Source organism: Oreochromis aureus, linkage group 19 (assembly GCF_013358895.1).
Source record: "Oreochromis aureus strain Israel breed Guangdong linkage group 19, ZZ_aureus, whole genome shotgun sequence".
Classification (NCBI taxonomy): domain Eukaryota; kingdom Metazoa; phylum Chordata; class Actinopteri; order Cichliformes; family Cichlidae; genus Oreochromis; species Oreochromis aureus.
This window is the reverse complement of record NC_052960.1, coordinates 8,385,346-8,407,154: the sequence shown is the minus strand read 5'-3', so window position 1 is coordinate 8,407,154 and position 21,809 is coordinate 8,385,346. Positions and strand designations below refer to the sequence as shown.

The window sequence follows — 21,809 nt, the reverse complement described above, 5'->3', positions numbered from 1 at the left end:
CTTATTTCCATGGAAAATTGAATATAGCCTGAAGATGGACTACAAAAACTTTATTCTTACCATGCTGTTGCATGCAGGTCTTAAGAACATTTCATAATTAAGGTTGCAACTTTACAGAAAAAGGAACAGAGGAATAATTTTTCTGAATAGCTGCTCATATTGTCCGTTCATGTTTCCCTTCCTAATGGAAAGGTTATCCAAAGCAACTCCTGATTTCTCCAAGGCTTCCTGTTATTGAAGTCTAAAGTTTCTGAATGGGTGTAACTAATAGAAACTAAATCATGATGACCCTTACTCTTAACAATCTTAATTTACAGAATTTAAAATATTTATAAATCAGTTTTCTTCATCCATGGCATGGATGAATCTTTCCAGCTTTTATTATCCCAACTGGGTAAATTAAACTCAGTGGGGAAACTCCCTAAGATAGATTATTTGAACCTTGTCCAGATCCCAAGAATTAGACTAAAATGTGACATATCTAAAGATAAATTTATGCAGTGAACCATGCAGGTTACAGTTTTGGCATTTAGCAGTAATGACGAATATATTTTATTCAAATCCAACTTTCTCTTCTCTCTCCCTAAGTAAATAAACTCATTGAGTATCTAAAGAAGCTAAAGCTTTTTGTTATGATCTGTGTGTATTTTTGTATTCCCTTTGACCATCCAGGTAGATGTTAAAACTACTGGTAACGCTTACTTCCTCTTAATTCCACTGTATAGAAATTGACTGCAGTTGCAAAAACCAAACAAACAAATGAAAAAAAAAAAAAAAATCAATCACTTGTCTGAATGCATTATAGGACGGGTTTGTTGGGAATTCTGTTCTAAGAGTAGAATAACTGTGAACCTCAGCAGTTAGAGCAGTCTGACAGAAAATAAGGAAAAGAAGAGCAGGTCCCTTTTAATAAATATTTTTAATTTGGTTTGGAAGCGTTAAAACAATACTTAAGACAAAAACTTTTTACACCTTGACAAATGAAATAAAATTTCCTTGTCTTTCCCTTCTGTAAGGCCACTTAATTTACTTTACTGTATCTTACAACCTAGGAAATTCCACCACCTCTTAAGATATGCTGAATAATAATAATCCTCCGGCCCCTGTGAACCACGGAGTCCCTATACCATGCAAAGTAGATCATTTTAAAAGACTGTGGCTTAGACAAGCCGGTGCCACTGAGTTGGTAAATGACTTGTGGTCAGCTGATTAAGTAGGAAACAAGCTGTCCAGTCTACTAGACCACAGACGGACAGAAGTGCTGAGTCCTTCTCTAGACCTTAATCTAAAGGGATTTAGACTAACAAGAGGCACTTAAACAGTACGTAAATGCTGCTGTCACTTAAACCTGACTCAACAAAAATGAGCCAATAGTTTAGTGGCAGTTATGGAGAAAGGCTGTAAAACTGACAAACAATAGCTCTGGCACGTATCGAATCACCACAGACTGATGAAGACAACTCTATAACTAGGTGGACTCTGGAGTAACTGGAGGCTGGATGATCTCGTCTTCCTCCTCCATCTGTGTCTCTGGGTTTTTATCAGCTGCATCGCCTGCCTCGTCCTCCTGCTGATTATCATCCTTTTTGAACAGCTTTTTTAAGAAGCTGTTGAGCCGCTCCAGGATTTCGATTGAGTGGTTGATAACCAGCGCCAGCCAGGCCATGCCAAAGAAGATCCACGAGGCTATGAGGACGCTGTACCAATTTGGGTAATATTTGTCTGGATTGCTATCTGGAAAGAAGAAAGGATTTGGGGATTTTACAAGATAAAATTTAGTTTGAGGCGTGTATACGTAACAGATGTGGTCAGAATGCATTCATTTCTAAAACGTGGCTTATACTTTTTCAAGGTTTTCTCACTGTGCACCACTGAACCACTTTTCTAGATCACTTCTTAGAAGTCCTCTTCTAACTTCCTGCTAAACAATCTCCCTGAATTCCAGAGGAAAGAATCAACTTGCATAGATGCAAATTTGATGAGCAGGGTGGAAGGTGAGGAAAGTGTGCTGAAGTTTCTAAAAGTAAAACGAGACCCAGAGCTTTCACCTATCAGACTCCTCTCCCTATAATCATTTTGGATCCAGAAACTGATTAGTTTTAAGACTCAAAACTTTTTCAATAAAACTTACAGTTAGAGCCAAATCAGGTGGACCTAAACCAACCGTCAATTATTCTGCTATAGGCTCAGAATGCTGCATGACTTAATGTGACTCACTGAGTACTTCGTCTCTCACTTGTTTTCATTTCCAATCTGTTTATACACCATTAGGGCATGTCAGTACATTTTTGTTGTTTGTCTTCCCGTTAAAAGGGAAAATTTAGAGTACTCAAGTTGCTTTTATAGTGATAGTTTTTAAAAACAGTAGCTAACTCCTTAGCAAATGATAGTTGAAGTGGTCAAGTGCAATACTGATCTTGGACTGGATTCCTGTTCAGGACAGCGAATGCATATTCCAATTTTTAAAAACGGGAAGTATAAAGAAATTTTACTGGTTATCCGAGGCATTTAATACCATTCCATTTTTATCTGTACGCAAACAAACCTGCTCAAACAGGCTGAAACTGATTAGTCAATAAAACTGGGACTGCAAACAGAAACCCAGAAGCTCCAAGTACCAAAGATCTGGTTCCATGCCTGCAAGAATTCTGAATATACATGTACAGGATTAATGAAATGATATCTGTGAATGTTGATGAAAATAATTGAGTAACAGCTTTCTTGAAATTCTGTGTGGTAGTTAGGGACCCAGTGTAGATCAGCAGAATGATTTGAAAGTCAGGCCACTCTGACTCTGAAGTTAATATTTACTCTCTGCACAAGTTTGGCAATGATGGTGAAATCATAGGCAATGTGTTAAAACAGAACTGGAAGAGGCCAAGAGGTGCACACAAATTTGACTTTGATTATGAGATCTAACATGGTAAAATCAGGTATGATTTTCCATGTTTACAGGCAAGTCTATCTTGCAGAAGCTGATCAAATGTTGGCAAGTCTTAGGACTGATATTTAAGCTCCCTTAGTCTGCCTGGAGCTGCTGCTCATGCGCAAGCTGTTTTAGAACTCACCTACACCCCAGCACCTATTTTTTTTCATGCTGCTTTTTGACTCGACTGGTGTCATGCCTGTTCTATTTAAAACGTGATTTGTTCAGCTTAAGTACTAATTTCACAAAACAAAACAAACAATCCAGCTTTACCTGCCACAAAATCTCCAAAGCCGATGGTGCTGAGGCTGATGAAGCAGTAGTAGATGGCCTCGGCATGTGTCCAGCCCTCTTGCTGCCGGAACACAATCATGGGCATGACGAAGAAAAGGACCCCTCCACAGATGTAACAAACAAAGTGGATGGAAAAGCGGGTACATGTCTGCAGCAAGATATGGGAAAGAGAAGCAGCGTTAGTCTTCCTCTGAAGAATAATCTCTCCTTTTGAAAAGGTTTATCTAAAATCAGGACATCCTTACTTTTCGACTAGTCTTTTTCTCCAGGAAGTTAGAGATGTTCCTTTCTATGGCTAGGATGTACTTGCCCACTCTGTTGAGAACCACAATGTTGAGTGGTATACCGAAGAGTGCAAAGAACACGCAGAAGATCTGGCCACCAGTAGTGCTGGGACACATGTTCCCATAACCTGAAAAACTTTACACTGTTACTATGGTGGAAGGAGAATGGTACTACACTACCGCATTGTTTAAAGCATCAAACCTTTAAAGTTACAGTGTTCAAAATATCACAGTTACATGTCAGTAGATCACAGTCAAATGAATTCCTCTTTCTTCCCTACCTGCAAGAGGATAGCTGTAGCTACAGGGGCTGCTGTACCTCATAAAGACATGTTTCTACTGCTATTTGTGTAACAAAAAAAAAAACAACTTTTTTGTGCACACTATATTTTAACATGTTTTAATAATATTAACACTTACACAATAAATCAGGAATAAATACAATTTATACAGTCAATTAAATATTCTGTGGTGTTTAGGTTTATATACCCCAGAGTCACCTGAAAAACTGTGTCTGCTGTTAATTGGTAGTGAGTGCGCTCACATAGCAAAGTGACTTTGGACCAGATCTGCCGAGAGTTTTTTCTAAGTTGTCAGTCCATTGTTTACCTCAGCTGTCAATACTAGTTCAAAAGGGTCAACTATTTACATGGTAAGAGGAACTGAAGGTCAGTCAGTCCGGAAAATAGCTAAAACTTTGAAGGTGTCTCCAAGTTCAGTTACAAAAACCATCAAGACCATCAACCCTCAATACATGAGGACCGCCCTGGGAAAGGAAGAACAAGAATCACCTCTGCTGCTGAGGATAAATTCATCCAAGTCACCAGCCTCAGAAATCACAAGTTAACAGCACCTCAGATTAGAGCCCAGATAAATGCCACATAGAGTTCAAGTAGCAGACACATTCTACATCATTTTCAGAGGAGACTGTGCAAAACAGGCCTTTATGGTCAAATAGCTGCAAAGAAACCACTACTAAGAAAAAGCAAAGAGCAGAAGAGATTTGTTTGGGCCAAGAAACACAAGGAATGGACATAAGACCAGTGGACATCTGTGCTTTGGTCTGATGAGTCCAAATTTGAGATCTTTGGTTCCACGTGTGTCGCAGAAAAGGCGAAGCATGGAGGAGAAGGTGTGTTGGTGAGGGGGTGCTTTGCTGGTGACACTGTTGAGGATTTCTTCAAAATTGAAGGCACACAGCAACATGCTATCCCATCCGGTTTGCGTTTAGTTGGACCATCACTTATTTTTAAACAGGACAATGACCCCAAACAGACCTCCAGGCTGTTTAAGGGCTTTTTGACTAAGAAGGAGGGTGATGGAGTGCTGCGCCAGATGGCCTGGCATCCATAGTCACCTGACCTAAACCCAATCGAGATGGTTTAGAATGAGATGGACCACAGAGTGGGCCAACAAGTGCTCAGCATCTCTGGAAAACTATTTCAGTTGATGACCTCATGAAGATCATCGAGAGAATGCCAAGAGTGAGCAAAGCAGTAATCAAAGCAAAGTGTGGCTCTTTAGAAGGATCTAAATTATCAAACATGCTCTGAGTCTTTTCACACTTTTTTTGTTTACTAATTAATTCCATATGTGTTCATTCATGGTTTTGATGAAAATAAAGAAAAACTATTAAATGAGAAGGTCTGTCCAAACTCTTGGCTGGTAATATTTATGGGGGACTCTGACAGCTTCTACAAACCAGTGCCCACTCCCTTATATTTCTAATGGATGAATTTTAAGTTTATTAGAATGCAGCAATTTGCTTGAAGGTGTAATTACACACTAATCTGTATCTTCATGAATACAGCATTCTTTTTTTCTATGACATAACCTAAATAAAATTACTGACTGAACCTCTAATTATTCATTAGGACATAGCGTTTCTCCCAGTTATAATGCTACGTCCAGATGAACAGAATCAACTTATGTTTTGTATTGTTTTGTTTTTTAATAATGAGTGATGCCTAAATTATATCTAACCCCCTGTGTGATCATGGGATTACAAATCTCATGGGTTGTTCCCGCCCCTTATCGCTTACCTATAGTTGTGACCACAGTGGCAGCAAACACAGCTGAGCTGGTGAATTTCCAGAAGCCGTCCGCCGTGTAGTTGCTTTTCAAACTCAGGCCCACCTTTGATGTGTCTTTAACAACCTGAAAAACAAATAAAAAATAACAGAAATCATAACAACAATAAAAATAATCATGACCACATCTTTATCCTGGTTTTCACTAGTTCTTCACCTGACAGGAACCTTTTCCATAAGACCATATGAGTCACAATTATGTAACTGCTTTGCATACTGGTCCACCTTGTTTAAGAGGTACTGAAACACAATGACCTTGCTATCAGACAGAAAGCAGCAGAAGGTAAATCAATAAGGAAAAAAAAAAGTTAAAATTAAGATAAAGGTAAAAAAATTGATGTGAAATGCAAAATATATATGTATGGCAAGGAAGGCATAAAACCAATAGCAACTAAAAACAATCAACGAACCACCTTTACAAGCTGCCTGCATTTGCTTTGACACAATGCAAATCAAAGCAGCTCCTCTCAGTGCCTTAAATCACCAGGCACAACGTTTCAGCCATTTGTTAAATTGTGGTTACCATTTCTACTCCTACATGCAGCAGAATACTCATTTTTTAAGGATGACTTTCTACCTTTAAATGAAGTTTATGCATTTAATGGAAAATTGTGTGTAAAATTTAAAGCTTCATAAGACAAGTCTGGTCACAAGTCACAGGCAAAGCAGAGTGCAGCAGGGAATGTCTGAAGGAGCTGCTATTTGCATCTTATCCTTTTTCCTTGTCACATGAAAAAACAAGTTTATATGATGCCAATTTTCACCTGTTTGCCCCACTACTGTTGCCAGTCACTTCAATAATTTACTGAAGGTAGAAAACACTGAGCAGATAAACATCCTGCACATCTATTTTAAATGTATTTTTTCTAATTGCCCCCTACGAAATGTAGGCAATCAAACTTTCACCACCAGGGGGCAGCGTTTTACCGATGTGTGCTCAGTCTGATGGTACAAACGTTTTAATAGCTCTATTTATATTTTATCATACCTATACTATTTTCCCTGCCGATGACAGCAATTGTAAAATATTTCAATGCAATTAACTATAGATAAAAGTAATTGTTATCTATAGAGGAGTGAAAATAAAACTAAAACAAACACACAAGCAAACCTGAACAAAATATAATTATTACAAATAGTTACAGTGTAGTGATTATCGTAAAATTACCACATATTACTGTAAAATTATTGTAACAAAAAATATAAACATTTGTTGAAGTAAATTAACAAATTTATGGTAGGAAACATTTTCATAGTTAAAACATCACAACAACATATATCAATATATATTCAGCCACTGGAAGTATATATTTATATCTAATTCACTGCATATTACATTGGTTAATAAGTCATTTAACAATGGCTTATTAAAATAGTAAGTTCCAAAAAGCAAACTGTAATTAAATGGGTTCCTTTTGTCAATGTATAAATATATAAATGCATATAGTAACACTATAGCTCAACAGTGCCAGACTCCAGAATGCCCTTCCTGTAAATTTGTGGTGATCCAGTCAGTTTAAAAAACATTTATAACTTAAACATATGCTTTCAATGTTCCACAGTAGTGGAGTGTCTCCATTAAGAAACATGAAAATGCAAAGTCATTATGGTTGTGGTTAAGACGTAAATACAGAAGTAGAGAAAGCAACAGAAAGGCCCATCAAAACACGCAATCACAAATTGCAGACATGTATAGAAGTTTGTTTTATAACCCACATTTCTGTTTCTCACCTGAGCTATGGCCTCCAGGCCCGCTTGGTTGAGACAAGGGTACTTGTTAAGGAGTCTTTCTTTTTGGTCAAGCAACTGTCTGACATCCTTCATTCCAAGATCTCCCTCCAACTTCCAGAAAATCACCCCACCGATCAGCACATATGCCACATAAACCAAGCCGAGCAGAAGAATGGAGGGGATCTGCATCAGACTTAACTTTTCCTTTACTCCCATCTTGGCAAGTGTCTCAACCTCTGCAGCCGGGGACAGACACTGCTCAGGCTTTACCTGCTTTTGGCTTCTCGTGCTGCATTGCAGGCAAATGAACCTCCACCTGTGCTACGGTTTCAATCACACCAGGCCTGCCATGCAAATCCAGAATGACAAAATAAGAACAGGCACTGGACAAAATCTTAATCTTAGCATCTCAGACCAAGGATGTAGAATTTGACAATTCATTATTTTTCACCTTAATATACAGAGAATGGCACAAATATGATAGATATAGGTTGTGTGCTTGTATGGTTGTATTTCAGCACGTTTTTAATAAAACTCAAGTCCTATTACAATTTTTTTTATATTTCATTTTTTGGGGGGGTGTGGGGATTTCCACACCATGCTTTTATCAGAATACCTCAAATATAACAAAGATACAATAATAGATTTATTTAAAGCTACTTAAGATCTCACAGTACATTAAAAATAGTAAAAAATGGCCATTGAATTTTGCAGTTCCTTTAATGGCCACTCGAGGTTGTCTTCAATCCCCATAGACTCCCATGCTTAATTCTCAGTTCAGCTCAATTTATTTTCTTTTATACAGGGCCAAATCACAACAACAGTTGCCTCAAGGCACTTTAGATTGTAAGGTAAACCCTACAATATATACAAAGAACAACCCAACAATCATATGACCCCCTATGAGCAAGCACTTTGGCAACAGTGGGGAGGAAAAAACACCCTTTTAACAGGAAGAAACCTCCGGCAGAACCAGACTCAGGGAGGGGCAGAAGCCTACGCCTATTGCAGCATAACCAAGGGAAGATTCAGGGTCACCTGATCCATCCCTAACTATGTGCTTTAGCAAAAAGGAAAGTTTAAGTTTAATTATAAAAGTAAAAAGAGTGCCTGTTTCCTGAATCCAAACTGGAAGCTGGTTCCATAGAAGAGGGGTCTAAAACTGAAGCCCTCCCATTCTACTTTTAAATGCTCTAGGAACAACACGTAAGCCTGCAGTGCAAAAACAAAGTGCTCTAATGGGGCGATGTGGTACTATAAGGTCATAAGATGGGGCCTGATTATTTAAGATGTATGTGAGGAGCAGGATTTTGAATTCAATTCTGGATTTAACAGGGAGCCAATGAAGGGAAGCCAATACAGGAGAAATATGCACTCTCTTTTTAGTCCCTTGCTCTTGCTGCAGCATTTTGAATCAACTGAAGGCTTTTCAGGGAGTTTTTAGGACATCCTGATAACAATGAATTACAGTAGTCCAGCCTGGAAGTAATACATGCATGAACTAGTTTTTCAGCATCACTCTGAGACAGGATATTTCTAATTTTAGAGATATTGCACAGTCCTACACATTTGTTTAATATGTACATTGAAGGACATATCCTGGTCAAAAATGACTCAAAGGTTCATCACAGTGTTACTGGAGGCCAAGGTAAAGCCATCCAGTGTAAGAACCTGGTTAGATACCCCATTTCTAAGATTTTCAGGGCCAAGTACAATAACTTCAGGGTTTTTTTTGTGAATTTAGAAGCAGAATATTAGAAGTCATCCAGGTGTTTATGTCTTTAAGACATTCCTGCAGGTTAACTAATCAGTGTGTTTTAACCGGCTTCATGGATCACGCTACCTTCGGCCTCAACGGCTACAGGGATCTGGCTAGCTATGAGTTTTTCCAAGGGTGCGAAGCCGAGTCTCACCTTCAGTGATCCTGGCCTCCAGAGCTGCAGATAGGCTACATTTATTACAAGTATCGAGGCCGAGGATTAACTAAACATCTGACAAAATGAGCAGGAAAGTGCAGGAGGGACAGGCGAAAAGGGCCATGCTGCTAGCGAGTCGCCTACGAGCTAAGCTAAGCTAGCGAAACGCTAAAGACACAATAAGTGAATATTGTGAATATATTTTTGCGAGTGAATACACAGAGTGTGCTTATAACAATTACACTATGAAATAAGAAGTTATCTGCAAGTTTTAATTAAATGGCTACTCAAAACACCACTATGTGCTGGAACAGGAAGTGATACGCTACCGCAGAGAGAGGAACAACTGCACTGTGGGCGACATCTGTCTGCAAGGCTTCAGCTCAGCTAATTGGAGTCTCTGAATTGGACCTCCAATCATTGTTTGTGCTGTTGGAGCCGGGTTTTTTAACCTAATTATCTCACAACCACTTACCGCTTAACCATAAGCGCTGATTCAAGAAGTCTACACCAGTTGTGTTGAATGAAATTCCAGGATTTTATCAGTTCGTTACCCGATACTAATACTATTACTAAGCAGGTTTGGACACTGGCTACAATACTGGCCACACCTTATCTTTGTATTTTCAGACTTTCAATCAAGCACCCAGCCATGCAATCTGCCTTAACAATAATTTGTGAAAGCATGGCACTGTAATTTCTTTGTTCCTAGATATTTTACAATCAACTGTAAGTGGCATTATTGCAAATTGGAAATATATACAAAAAATGAAACAAAAAACAAAATAGAAACGCATTGAGGCTGCTATTGTTGTGGCGCTATACAAGATAAGATAAGATAACCTTTATTTGTCCCACGCCTGGGAAATTTGTTTTGTTACAGCAGTGGACAGTGCAAAGTTACATAGAAAAATTAGAGAAAAACACTGGAATAAGATATCAATAAGATATGAATTGAATTGAATTCAGTTGGGTTGAATAGTGTATCTGTGTTTGTACCCAGTCTATAGATGCAGCTTGCCAGCCAAGCTATTAGCAGACAAATTAACACCACCCTCTCACTCAGATAATCGCACAGCAGGGGTGATGTGTGCTTCCACTGTTTATATGGAGTCTATATATGTGTACATGTCTGTGCTAATATCTCATTTTCAGTAAAGGCTCAGTAGACTCTGTGCTGACAAGCTGTCATTTATTTCCATGTTCCAAATCTAAAGCTTTCAATTTCTCTGTGTTTGATAAATTCTGAAAACATCCTTGTTTATGTAACCATTTAACATTTAAGTAGTTAAATAGTCATCCATTTTCTTATTTATTGCCAACCCCCCCCCCCCCAAAAAAACATGCTAAAATATTATTTTATATTCCCCAAATTCATGACAAGTCTCACACAGCACCATGTTAAGGCTGCGCTCATGACATTTAGAACGTCCTGGATGTGTTCTTACACAGAATTTGCTCATCAGTATTAATCATTAATACTAATTAAACATTAAAAAGTGAGCTTGAAAACACTGTTAAATAAAACACAGGTAGTGTAGTTATACGCTTCACATGCTCAGCTATATATATTCAGTGTTGAATGGATTTAAAACAAACTAAGAACAGTGGGACAGGTGAAAGCCATCCTCCTTTTTTACAGCTCACTTCACCATCTTGATTAATGTGTTTGTCTAAGATAGCCTTCTGCATTCAATTCACCAGAATTTTCCATCACTACACAAATGCAGACACGTTCTCACAGAAACACACACAAGAGTTAATAAAAAACACAAACGTGTAGCAGAAAACATGATTTCCACCTGAATAAACACATTCTCTACTAGATCATCTAAGAAAATGTTGAAATAATGTTTACAAAACAGTAAGAAAGATTTTAATGCTGAGAGGCAGCCAGTTATGGCAGTGCCTTTAATTGTTTTATGACTATCACTGAAAAAGTTGATCTTCTTTAACTGTGTCTCTGAAGAATGGCTACTTTTATTTTGCAAGTCACATACTTACATTTTGTAACATTTTTTTAATGGTAGTCATTTCTTGGAGAACCATCACCAACCAATCACACTGGGCCGATACTCCTGGAGCTAAGTAGAGAGCTAAGAGGAGGGATGTTAACCTATACTGAGACCAACATGGGGAATAACATGGGTAAAAATGTGAGCTGACCCAGTGGGGATTTGGGAGCTGCCATGAGTGCAGTATGAAATATCATGTTGTTGTTACCACATTCACACTTCCTCTAGTGTTTTACAACATGAATCTTCCCCTCAGGTTGAATTCTGTGCAGTGTTCTTGAAAAACATCCCGAGGCTTGTAAGGGAGGAAATGTGACAAAAACAACCTGAACTGAGTGCAATAACACTTGCACAATCTTAAGGTACCAACTGGCTTACTTTCCAGATTTTCTATTAAGTTAAATGATTTTGACACACTGGAGGAGCTCACAAAATAAAAGTGAAAAGGGAAATAAGAAGATTTATGCAAAGAGGTTTAAAATCTGTCCAGTGGTGCATGAGAAAATAGTGCTGAATGGGAGATTGGCCACATTTAAATCAAATCAGGCTTTTGATTTTTTTCCCCTTCTGTCAACCTGTTCTCATAACTTTCTGAGCATACCTTTGTATATATTATGTGAAAAATTTAGCTCTCGGTGAGAATAATTAGAATTGATTAGAAAAGTGTCATTTGTGTGAACTGTTTGCATCTTATGACAAAGTTCAACGCAAATATTTAAAGCACCGATTGTGTGGCCTAAATGAGGTAGAAGTCTGTTTTATACTGCTTCGTGTATTTTAACACAGTCTCACTAAATATATTCGACGCATTGTATATGGTGCTGTCTGCAGTCCATTTTCAGATCTTTGATGTGGCTTCTGTTTTACTGGATGGCATGTTCTCTGCCTCCTCTTGTTTCCTGAAGCGTGGGTAAGTCTGGTCAAGCACATGCTCCATTATACTGGCCGCCATGTTGAAGATGAGAGCGAGCCAAGCGAGGCCGAAGATGATCCAAACGCCTGCAACACTGCGGTACAGAAAGATGTAGGTCTTTCCAGGGTTGGTACCTGCAAGGACAAACCCAAAAACAAAATCAAAAATACTGTTATGAACGTTGAGCTGAGCATTTTGGGATGTTGCCATCTTAGCTCAGACAAAATTGAGGTCTTCAGGAAGAATTCAGGTTTGAGGCACATTCACAATGGCTTCACTTTTCACACCCCAAAGCCGTGTCTATGTTTTAGATTGCATCCATGTTCAGCCTCTGCACATACATTAAATCTTATTGCAGATTGACGTCCAGATGCTTTTTACAGTCCACTGGATAGAATCACAAAGGTTAGGTAGACTTCTCTGGTCCACATTAGTGTTTGTTTGCTCTCTCTACTCACCCACCACATAATCTCCAAACCCAATGGTGCTGAGGGTAATGAAGGCAAAGTAGAAGCCCTCGCCATATGTCCAACCTTCCACGTAACTGAACAGCAGAGGGGGGATGACCAGAAACAGGAGAGTGCCAGCGATAAAGAACAAACTCGCCGCGACAGCCTCAAATGCTTGCTGCATAAGGACAAAAGTTTTGATATTATCCACAAGGTTATCAGCATACTGTGGCCTACAGATCCAGTCAATGCAACACGTGTCTGTCTTTTTGCCAGCACTTTAGTATTTGATAAACAAATGAACAGAGTAGTTACAGCATTTCTGTAATCTTTTGTTTAAGCCGGTATTTGCTTTCAGTGTCTGAAGCAGGTCCAGAAACGTGATGTCTGGCTTATAATATCTGCCAGTTCACATGGGAGCTGTGTAAGGTTTGGTTTTGTTAAAGCTGTTAAAATAGGCATAGTTTCAGAAACTAAAAGAAACATTTTGGTGTTAGAGTTTTTTTTACAGATATAAAAAGATGTGATTGTTTACCAAACCTTAACCCTGTTCCTAGACCGGCCAGCAGTTACCTGGTGAAGGTTAGGAAAATAGGTGGTATGTGAAAGTGTGAGGACACATATCACCTGTATTGCTTATTTTCATTGGGTACCAGTGAGTTTATACCAAAGAAACAAAAATGCTGGAAAGGTGGTGGAGTTTCTTTCTATATATGCCGTTTTTACCACTGATTATGCTGATAAGATCCTTCACATCAGAATCTCATCAAAACTGGACATTTTAACACCTCATATTCTTCGGCTTTTTCACTAGACTGTACTAGATAATTGGCCAACCTATGTTAACTTTAAATGTGCCTATAAACCATTTTGATTTGATGTGATCCCTAAAAAATATCACTCCATGCTGTAGCTAATGGACATGAAGCGGTACCTTGTGAGGAACAACCGAGACCAGTCCCTTCTCCAGTCTCCCCAGGTGGATAGTGAAACACTTCCCCAGCTGTTTGAAGAAGGCCAGGTTCAGGGGAATCCCACAGAAAGCATAAAACACACAAAACACCTGGCCGGACACGGTGCTCGGGGAGAGGTTTCCATAGCCTGTGAACCAGATAAGGAGCCGTTATTAAGCAGGGCAGGCATTTCCCACAAATGGGAAAAGTGAAATGTTAAAGTGCTCACCGATAGTTGTGATGACTGTGCTTGCAAAAAAGAAGGAGCTGCTGAAGTCCCAGTTAGTGGGGTTTGTGGAGTTTCCTGAAGGATTTACTCCATTTTTCTTTGCATATAAAATCACCTGCATTTGCACATGCATGCATGCACACACACACACACACACAGACACACACACACACACACACACACACACACACACACACACACACACACACACACACACACACACACACACACACACACACAAATGCAAGCACAGAGGTAGTAAAATCTGGATTAAATACACCTGAACGTTTAATGACTCATGACACTAAAAGGAGCCAGTAATCACATTGGCAAATGTTTTTGATCAGAACACACTAAATGACTCATTAGGTCAGGTTACAGTCAGTTATTACCATGTATTTAACATAATGGTGGCGCCGGCATCCATAATCCTGTATTCACTGTGTCCCTTATCTGACAACAGCAGATTCTATTTTTACATAATGTATCTGATTAATGTCCTTTGAGATGCATTTAAGGCTGCATCTTCTAAAAACTTTATTGTCATGATGTAACAAAAAGCTTGCAGTAATAATTGATGTTTGTGTAACATCACTAGATCTGTATCTCACTGCATTATTAACATTTATGGTGTTGATAGACATTTATCATGGCACTAGATCTGATGCTGAGCACATTTTGGTAGACTCTAATAATGTAAAGATGCAGCACAAACTTCAAATTGGTAGAAAAACAACTCGCATATATTAATTAACCAGGCAAGGAGGCCTGAATATTTCAAAAACTGCTGATTTCTCCTACTGGGATTTTCCCACACTTGGGTGTATAGAGAATACAAGTTTCCAGTGAGAGGCAGTTCTCTGGGTGAAAATGCCTTGTGGATGTCAGAGGTCAGGGGAGTGTGGTGAGAAAGCACTTGTTATAACCAAGATTCACTCTCCTCAACTGGCCTCTGCGGTCACCAGATCTCAATCCAATAAAACGTCTTTGGGATGTAGTGGGCTGGGAGATTCACATTATAGATGTCCAGCCAACTAATCTCATCAACTGTGTGATGCTATCATGCCAACATGGACCAAAATCTCTCATGACTGATTCCAGCAACTTGTTGAGTCTATATCATGAAGAAAAGGGCAAAAGTGGTTCCAAGTAGGTACTAGTGAGGTATATCTAATCTAATCTAAAGTCTCCTGCATGTATTTGTATGACTCAAGAGCTTGGCCTTATTAGCTACATTGAAAAGGCATCCATCATCATACAGTTTACCATTCACTTTTTGTTTTTGGAAGCCCTAACAAACTTCCAGTACATTCTTAACCATTCCAGACCCGTCAGGTTGTCTGTGACAGGTCTCCTAGGATAAGTGGCCAGGCAAGTAAATAACAGTTTTCTAATCTAAATGAGCACTCAAAGCTACTTACTGTCAAGCCTCCCACACACATACACACTCAGTGCTTTATTCTATACCTAAGTGCCTTATCTAATGATTTATTATTGCATCGGAAGCAACTCTGGGTTAAGTGTCTTGATGACTTCCTGAGCCACAGCCATGTCATTTTTAAAACTTTGCTTCTTCTCCATAGTTTTAAATCAAACTTTTGGCTTTTTCTCTTTGCTTTCAATTGCAGATTATTTTATGTTAAATTACATATATTTCACTCTATTTTCTATCTAGATGCTCTTAGATTTTTTTATGTTGCCCATTTTACATGAATGCCTTTTATCTTTAATGTAAAGCACTTTGAATTGCCTTGCTGTTGCCTTGCCATCACTGTGTTGGTAAAGTTGGGACCAACAAAAACATCCTGACAGTGTAATAAATGCCAGACCTTAACAAAGTACTCCAAGGCGTCTCCATCCAAGCAGGTGTAATTTGCTAAGAAATTCAGCTTCTCCATCAGAAAATGGTTTCGATTGTAGTTTTCGGCCTCTCGCTCCAGTATTCGGAAGATGGTGGCTCCAGCCAGCAGGTAGACGAAATGGGCCAGAGCCAAAAGAGCCGTCCAGCTCACTCTGACCCGCACCACGTGAAAGCTCGCCATTGACCTCCCGCCACCAACAGAAAGGATATGATACCAATCCACAAACTTTGAGGAGTTGGTTGTTTTTTCTTAGTTCAGAAAGAACTGAGAGACAAAGCCTCGTTCAGCGAGAGATATTCTTTTTCAAAACAGGCAACGAAATGTGTTCAAGAGAAAGCATTCTAGGAGTTTTACATCACAGCAGGATGATGTTTGGTGAAGCTCTGAGTCGATGGGCTATCAGGTCTCATTCTGGTTGGTCAGAGTCCTGTAGATTTATGGGTTACCTGGGTAATGACCAAACTCACTTCACCTCCATTAGTGACATCTGGACACACACATACACTTCCAACTGTTTCCACTAATAAGGGAGCAACATCTTGTCAGCATAACAGAAGTTAATGTTTGACCAGCAGCAGCACAGGCCATCTGATCCCAGCCTGTAGACAAGCCCAGACTCCCCTACCTCTATAACTTTGGGTTTCCTCACATGCCTAGTCCCAGTTTCGCCTCTGACTGTACTCATTATGATTATTAAGGAGAAACTTAAACAGGATTTTGTTTTTCAGTCACGTAGGTTACAATAATAAAAAAAAATGTCAACACATCAATAAAACAGCATCAACCATTAGGCATATATGGCTTACACAGTTATCAATTATTTAGAGGCATCTAGAAAAAAATTGATCAAACAGATGTCGAATATTTACTCTGTTTTGGTTTCTGTCATATAAACAATTGACTGGATGTTACCCAGTGTTTTGCGATTTCCTGTTTTAGAGCCAAGAGTTCAGCATTTTGGTCATCTTGAATTTTGAACTGGTTTTACATGGTTATGAAGGAGCACCACCCTCTTTTATCCTCTTTATACTTTACGTAACACTACCATAATTTACAAACTGAACATTATGTTGTATTTTATTGGAATAACACTAGTGACTAAGACCATAATCTCACCAGGAAAGTATACTGATCTCTTACTCCAAAAACCAAAGAGCAAAAAATAATGCCTCAGACTAGGCCATTTTTCTGAGATTTCACTGCAGCAAGTAAAAATAGTACTCAGTGGTTTCCCCATGTTCTTGTATGCATGCTTGACAACATCAGGGCATGCTCCTAATGAGATGGTGTCCTGGGGGATCTACTCCAAGATCTGGACCAGGGCATCTTTGAGCTCCTGGACAGTCTGAGGAGCAACTGGGCTCCACAGTGCCGGGCAGGGAGCACAGGGCCCTTTAAAGGATGTTGGGTCCTCAGGCCACCTCATGAAGTCTGTTTTTGATTGTCTGGCCTGCTGGAGTTTATTTTGTAGGGTTCTGGCAGAGCTCATCCTGCTCTTCCTTGCACAAAGGAGCAGATACCAGTCCTGCTCATAGGTTCAGGACCTTCAAAAACCCCATCCAGCAATCCAAGACTAACCTCCCATCTCCTGGAATCTTCTCCATGTTTTGTGGGTTGTCTCAAAACCACATTGTTGAACAGATCAGTATCCCAAAAGTTTAACTGGCTTGATGCTATACTAACATTTAAAAGTGGCAGTGTATGCAAAGTAAAACCGCTTCTAATGAACTAGTGCATTCTGGGAGTACAGTAACCCTAGCTCTCTCCTTAAAGTGTTATAGTAAGTAATAGAATAAAATAAAAGTAATAGAAGAATAAAAGTAATAGAAGTAAAAAAAATCCATGTCCTTGTTGGTCAGAAGATTTTTTTTCCATGACCAACTTTAGATCAATCTTTAGATTGTTGTATTCTCTGCAGATTTACACAGTTTTAACATTTTATTTTTATAAAAACATGCTTCAGCTCTAATTAGACAGTTTGTCTTCCTGGGAACACCCTCTCTATTACAATTACCAGGGAACCCAGTGATGGGAAGTGATGTTCCTGAGGGAAATAACAGATGTAATGACGTGACCGAAAAAGGACCTTTCTCCAAAGTGACTCAGCCTGGATGCAAAACGTGCATGTGTCAAACAAATTGATGCAAAGCCATGTAAACCTGGTGACAGGTCGTCTCTGTTTGGACAAATGGCTGTGAGGTAGCTAGGTAGGGAGACACAGCTTATTAGCTGATGCTGATTGAGATATTGATTAGCTTGAGTTAAAACTTATATTATTACTTACTGTGCTTACTGTGGAAATAGGTGCAGTGATTTACTAACATGTGGAAACATGCATGTAATTACAGTATATAAGACAGAAACTGTCTAGTGAGTCAGTATTTAGTAAGGGCACCTTAATTACTGAACAGAGCCTGAACTTCCTTGTCATTTCTTTACACTGTCTTCAGAAATAGTTCTCCAGGTTATTTGAAAGACATTCAAAACTCTTTTATGGATGTTAGTTGCCGTATTTTGTTCTCTGTCAGATGTAGATGATCCCAAACTACTTCAATAATGATGAGGTCTGGGCTCACAGCAGGCCAATATATGACTGACTGTGTTCCACTGTATGTTTTTAAATCCAGCTATGCTTTCACATTATCATTTGACATTTGCGATCATTGTTATGCTGAAAGAGGAAGCTGCTAGCAATCAGCTCTGGATTTTTTCAAAGGACATGACTTTCAGTGTTAATGTGCTATAGATAGTTTTTAGGTCTGCCACTACTCGTTTTGTTCTTCACTTGTCTAGTTTCCTCAAATTTTTTAAGGACATGCTACACACCACGCAAAGATATGGCAAGCTTTTATCTAAATGTTCTCCCCGTGTTTGCGTGGGTTCTCTCCGGGTACTCCGGCTTCCTCCCACCGTCCAAAGACATGCAGCTTGTGGGGATAGGTTAATTGGATAATCCAAATTGCCACTAGGTGTAAATGTGCGAGTGAATGTGAGTGCGAATGGTTGTCTGTCCCTGTGTGTTAGCCCTGCGACAGACTGGCGACCTGTCCAGGGCGTACCCCGCCTCTCGCCCTATGACAGCTGGGATAGGCTCCAGCGCCCCCCGCGACCCTGAAAAGGATAAGCGGAAGCGAATGGATGGATGGATGGAAAAAGAAAGCACATACATTAATGTATAGTTCACAGCTCGCATAGATATTTTAAGAACCAGGTAATCTAATGTGTATCTCCTCTCAGGATCAATCTTTCACTTGTTAAGTGAATGTGTGAACCACTACACTATTGAGCCAAAAGACATTATAAAACTCATGTAAAGTTTTAAAGTGCCAACTCTTCATTTAGATGTTGATTTGGGCAGCAGGGTGGTGCAGTGCTTGCATGTTCTCCCCATGTCTGCACAGGTTCTCCTTGAGCCTGCTTCTGCTGGAGGTTTCTTCATTTTAAAGGGGAGTTTTTCCTTCCCACTGTCGCCAAAGTGCTTGCTCATAGGGGGTCATATGAATGTTGGATTTTCTCTCTATGTATCACTCTAGGGTCGACCTTACAATATAAAACTCAATTGAATTGAGTACTCCAGCTTTCCACAGTCAAACACAAGCATGGGGTTAGGTTAATTACTGATTCTAAATTTGACCGTGAGTGTAATGGTTACCCTGGGTGTCATGGTGTACCAAGCCTCTCACCCCATGACAGCTGGGATAGACTTGAGCCTCTCTGCAATCCTGAATTTCCTAAGCTGAAAAAAAATAGATAGATTGGTTGATTGATAATACTTTATTTATCTCCAGGGAAATTGTTTTAAAGGCTGCCAGACGATCCGGCACCATTATGAGCACCCCTTCCAACCATACATAGAATACACAAACATAACATTGGGAAGACAGGTCAGTGTGGTACAAAAAACAATGGAAATACACAATACATGAGGAAAGAGGAGGAGAAAAGAACTCCTCCCAGACTGCGCTCCTAGGGGAACAAAAAAAACCCCCTCAGCACAGAAAGCACATAAATCTTCACATCTTACAACATAAAAGCACATGACTTGCAACGGGAAGGGGGGGCTCAGGAGTTAACCCATGTAGACAGCAGCCTGGTCCTGCTGCCAGTCTTCCAGGACTGGACAGATCCGCCTGCCTACTTCAGATGGGAGTAAAGGTTCGGAGGCCCTGGGAGGGTGGAGGGGGTGAGTGCGTGTCTGTGTGAGTGTACATAAGAGATTTGCGTGTGTGTGTGTGTATCCTGTGTTCAACTTGAGAGAGTGTCCTTTCACCCGGTTAAGCAAAAGTCAACAGTCCTCCAGGTGATTCAGGTGACCTTGAAGGGTAGGAGCAGATAGTCAAAACACAGTCCTGTTATCAGGGAGCATTGTTGTTCTGGGCAGTCTTGGCCTTGGGTAGCTGCATGAAGGAGATGGTTATTTGGGTTCAAACGAATAATTGCATTCCAGTTTCGCAGTTGGTCTAAATGTCCGTCACTGGTCATCAGGTCTCTCAATTCCCGATGCAGAGCCATGAGCTTCTCCAAGGTCTTATCAATATTGCATTTCATAAACACAGTCTGAGTACTCACGGCTTGCCCATCGTCAATCGTGTTGACCAACCTTGTGGGGTTTTGAACAACTGTAACCGCTTTCTTTGTTCTTCCATAAGCCAGGTCCGAGCCAGCTCCAATCAGCCAGAACTCTGTTATCATTGTTCTGAATAGTTAGATCTCATTCAGTGCCATCCATCGAGGTAAACTACACAACCGGCCATCGCGTGTCCAGCAGCAAATCTCTCTGCAGGAGAATCGGACTCTCCAGAGTCCAGGCTTCTCATCGAGAATAGGGTGTCAATTTCGTTAAGGGACCAGTTGATCAAAGTCTTTAGGTTTTAGAGAACAAGACTGAGAGACTATCTGAGGGTCAGAGTGAATGCCTGATGTAATTTTAAATCTGCTGCACAAAAGCTGTTTTTGCTTATATGATCTCATACAGAACATCTTCAAATTTCAGGGAGACGTGAGAGATACTCTCATTTTTTCAGTATAGCTGTTAGAACTATAGTTGACAGTGGTTTTCCACTTTTTAGGAGGGAATTTTCCAGTTAAATTCCAAAGTAAAATAAGCCACTGTTACACTTCTACAAGAAATAAGGAAGCGCTCGTGAAAAAAGATTTATTACTAATATAAATGGCAAAAGAAAATGAACTTTGTGCATCAACAACTATGATCTGTGGATTTTAAATCACAAGGCAGGCAGAGTGGGCAGCAGCAGTCGTGTGTGATGTGGCATCGCACAATTCTGCTTAATTTTTTTGTACATATTAAATAGGAAAATTTCCTGAGATTACACACTTTTACACCCCTTTTGAATAGAGTTAAATAAGATGGAAATATGAAAGTCATTTGTTTCTGCATCATTTACATAGTTATGATTCATTACTTCCACAAACTGGAGCAGCCGGCTTCCGACTGGCCGCTCCTTCTTCTGATATCTTGAGACAACATTTGTCGAACAGTCGGAGCAGGCTGTTTCCACTCATGACCATTATATCACGTCATCTCCAGGAGGAAGTCAGTAACTGAGTGTATGCATTTGACAGCAGGCACAATGTGTGTGTGTGTGTGTGCGCGCGCGCGCTGTATTTCTTGGAGAAGCCTAGTACTCATGTACCAGGTCATGAGTAATTCTTTCAACTGGTAGACGTGGAGGTCAAACTTCAAACACATCACTGCTTATGTTTGCCTGAAATTCAGAAAACAAAGAAGAAAGAGTTATAACAAGTTTATTGAGTGATGATGTTAATTTGCCTTTGCTAATGTTACTACACTTCCCAGAATGCACTAGTGTCTTGGAAGGTGTTTTGGGAAGATGTATATATAAATATAGAAAAAGTAAAAATCGACACTGGTGGTGCCAAAATAAAGTCGAGGAAAGAAAGAAAACAGTTAATGAACAAAGAAAGCAAAAAAATAAAAGGGTAAAATGAAACAAGTTAGAAAACATTTAGTGAAGAAAGCTATGATGATGGAAGAAAAGAAGGAAAACAGTTTAATAAACTAATAAAGCAAGAAAACAAGTAAGAGGAAAGTCAGCAGTAAAACAGCTATGCCAAATTAATAAATGACACATTTTTGTATTATATTCAATTATACTCATTATTATT

The 21,809-nt window shown here is 39.5% G+C and overlaps 3 protein-coding genes across 6 annotated transcripts in view; all 3 read right to left on the bottom strand.

Moving 5' to 3' along the window:
- Positions 1–771: 771 nt before the first annotated feature.
- Positions 772–9,855, bottom strand: kcnk17 (potassium channel, subfamily K, member 17). 4 transcript variants are annotated; one of them, XM_031733474.2, is made up of 6 exons: positions 9,717–9,855; positions 7,326–7,669; positions 5,547–5,661; positions 3,466–3,632; positions 3,200–3,368; positions 773–1,734 (listed from the first exon to the last, which is right to left on the bottom strand). In XM_031733474.2, exons 2-6 carry the CDS (start codon positions 7,539–7,541, stop codon positions 1,469–1,471), a joined length of 933 nt encoding a protein of 310 aa, XP_031589334.1. In that variant the 5' UTR covers positions 7,542–7,669; positions 9,717–9,855; the 3' UTR covers positions 773–1,468. The 4 variants fall into 4 exon arrangements, with proteins under 4 accessions (XP_039458979.1, XP_031589334.1, XP_039458977.1 ...); XM_039603043.1 differs by lacking the exon at positions 9,717–9,855 and adding an exon at positions 9,571–9,647; XM_039603044.1 differs by lacking the exon at positions 9,717–9,855 and adding an exon at positions 9,239–9,287.
- A 1,736-nt stretch (positions 9,856–11,591) lies between these two features.
- On the bottom strand, positions 11,592–15,843 carry LOC116315184 (potassium channel subfamily K member 16-like). The gene is made up of 5 exons (XM_031733389.2): positions 15,630–15,843; positions 13,801–13,915; positions 13,553–13,719; positions 12,628–12,796; positions 11,592–12,303 (listed from the first exon to the last, which is right to left on the bottom strand). Exons 1-5 carry the CDS (start codon positions 15,840–15,842, stop codon positions 12,095–12,097), a joined length of 873 nt encoding a protein of 290 aa, XP_031589249.1. The 5' UTR covers position 15,843; the 3' UTR covers positions 11,592–12,094.
- A 3,708-nt stretch (positions 15,844–19,551) lies between these two features.
- Positions 19,552–21,809, bottom strand: part of kif6 (kinesin family member 6) — a 72,615-nt gene continuing 70,357 nt past the window's right edge. Inside the window, exon 23 of the mRNA XM_039603015.1 lies at positions 19,552–21,388. Coding sequence (XP_039458949.1) covers positions 21,372–21,388 — 17 coding nt within the window. The 3' untranslated portion in view covers positions 19,552–21,371. The remainder of the gene's footprint in view (positions 21,389–21,809) is intronic.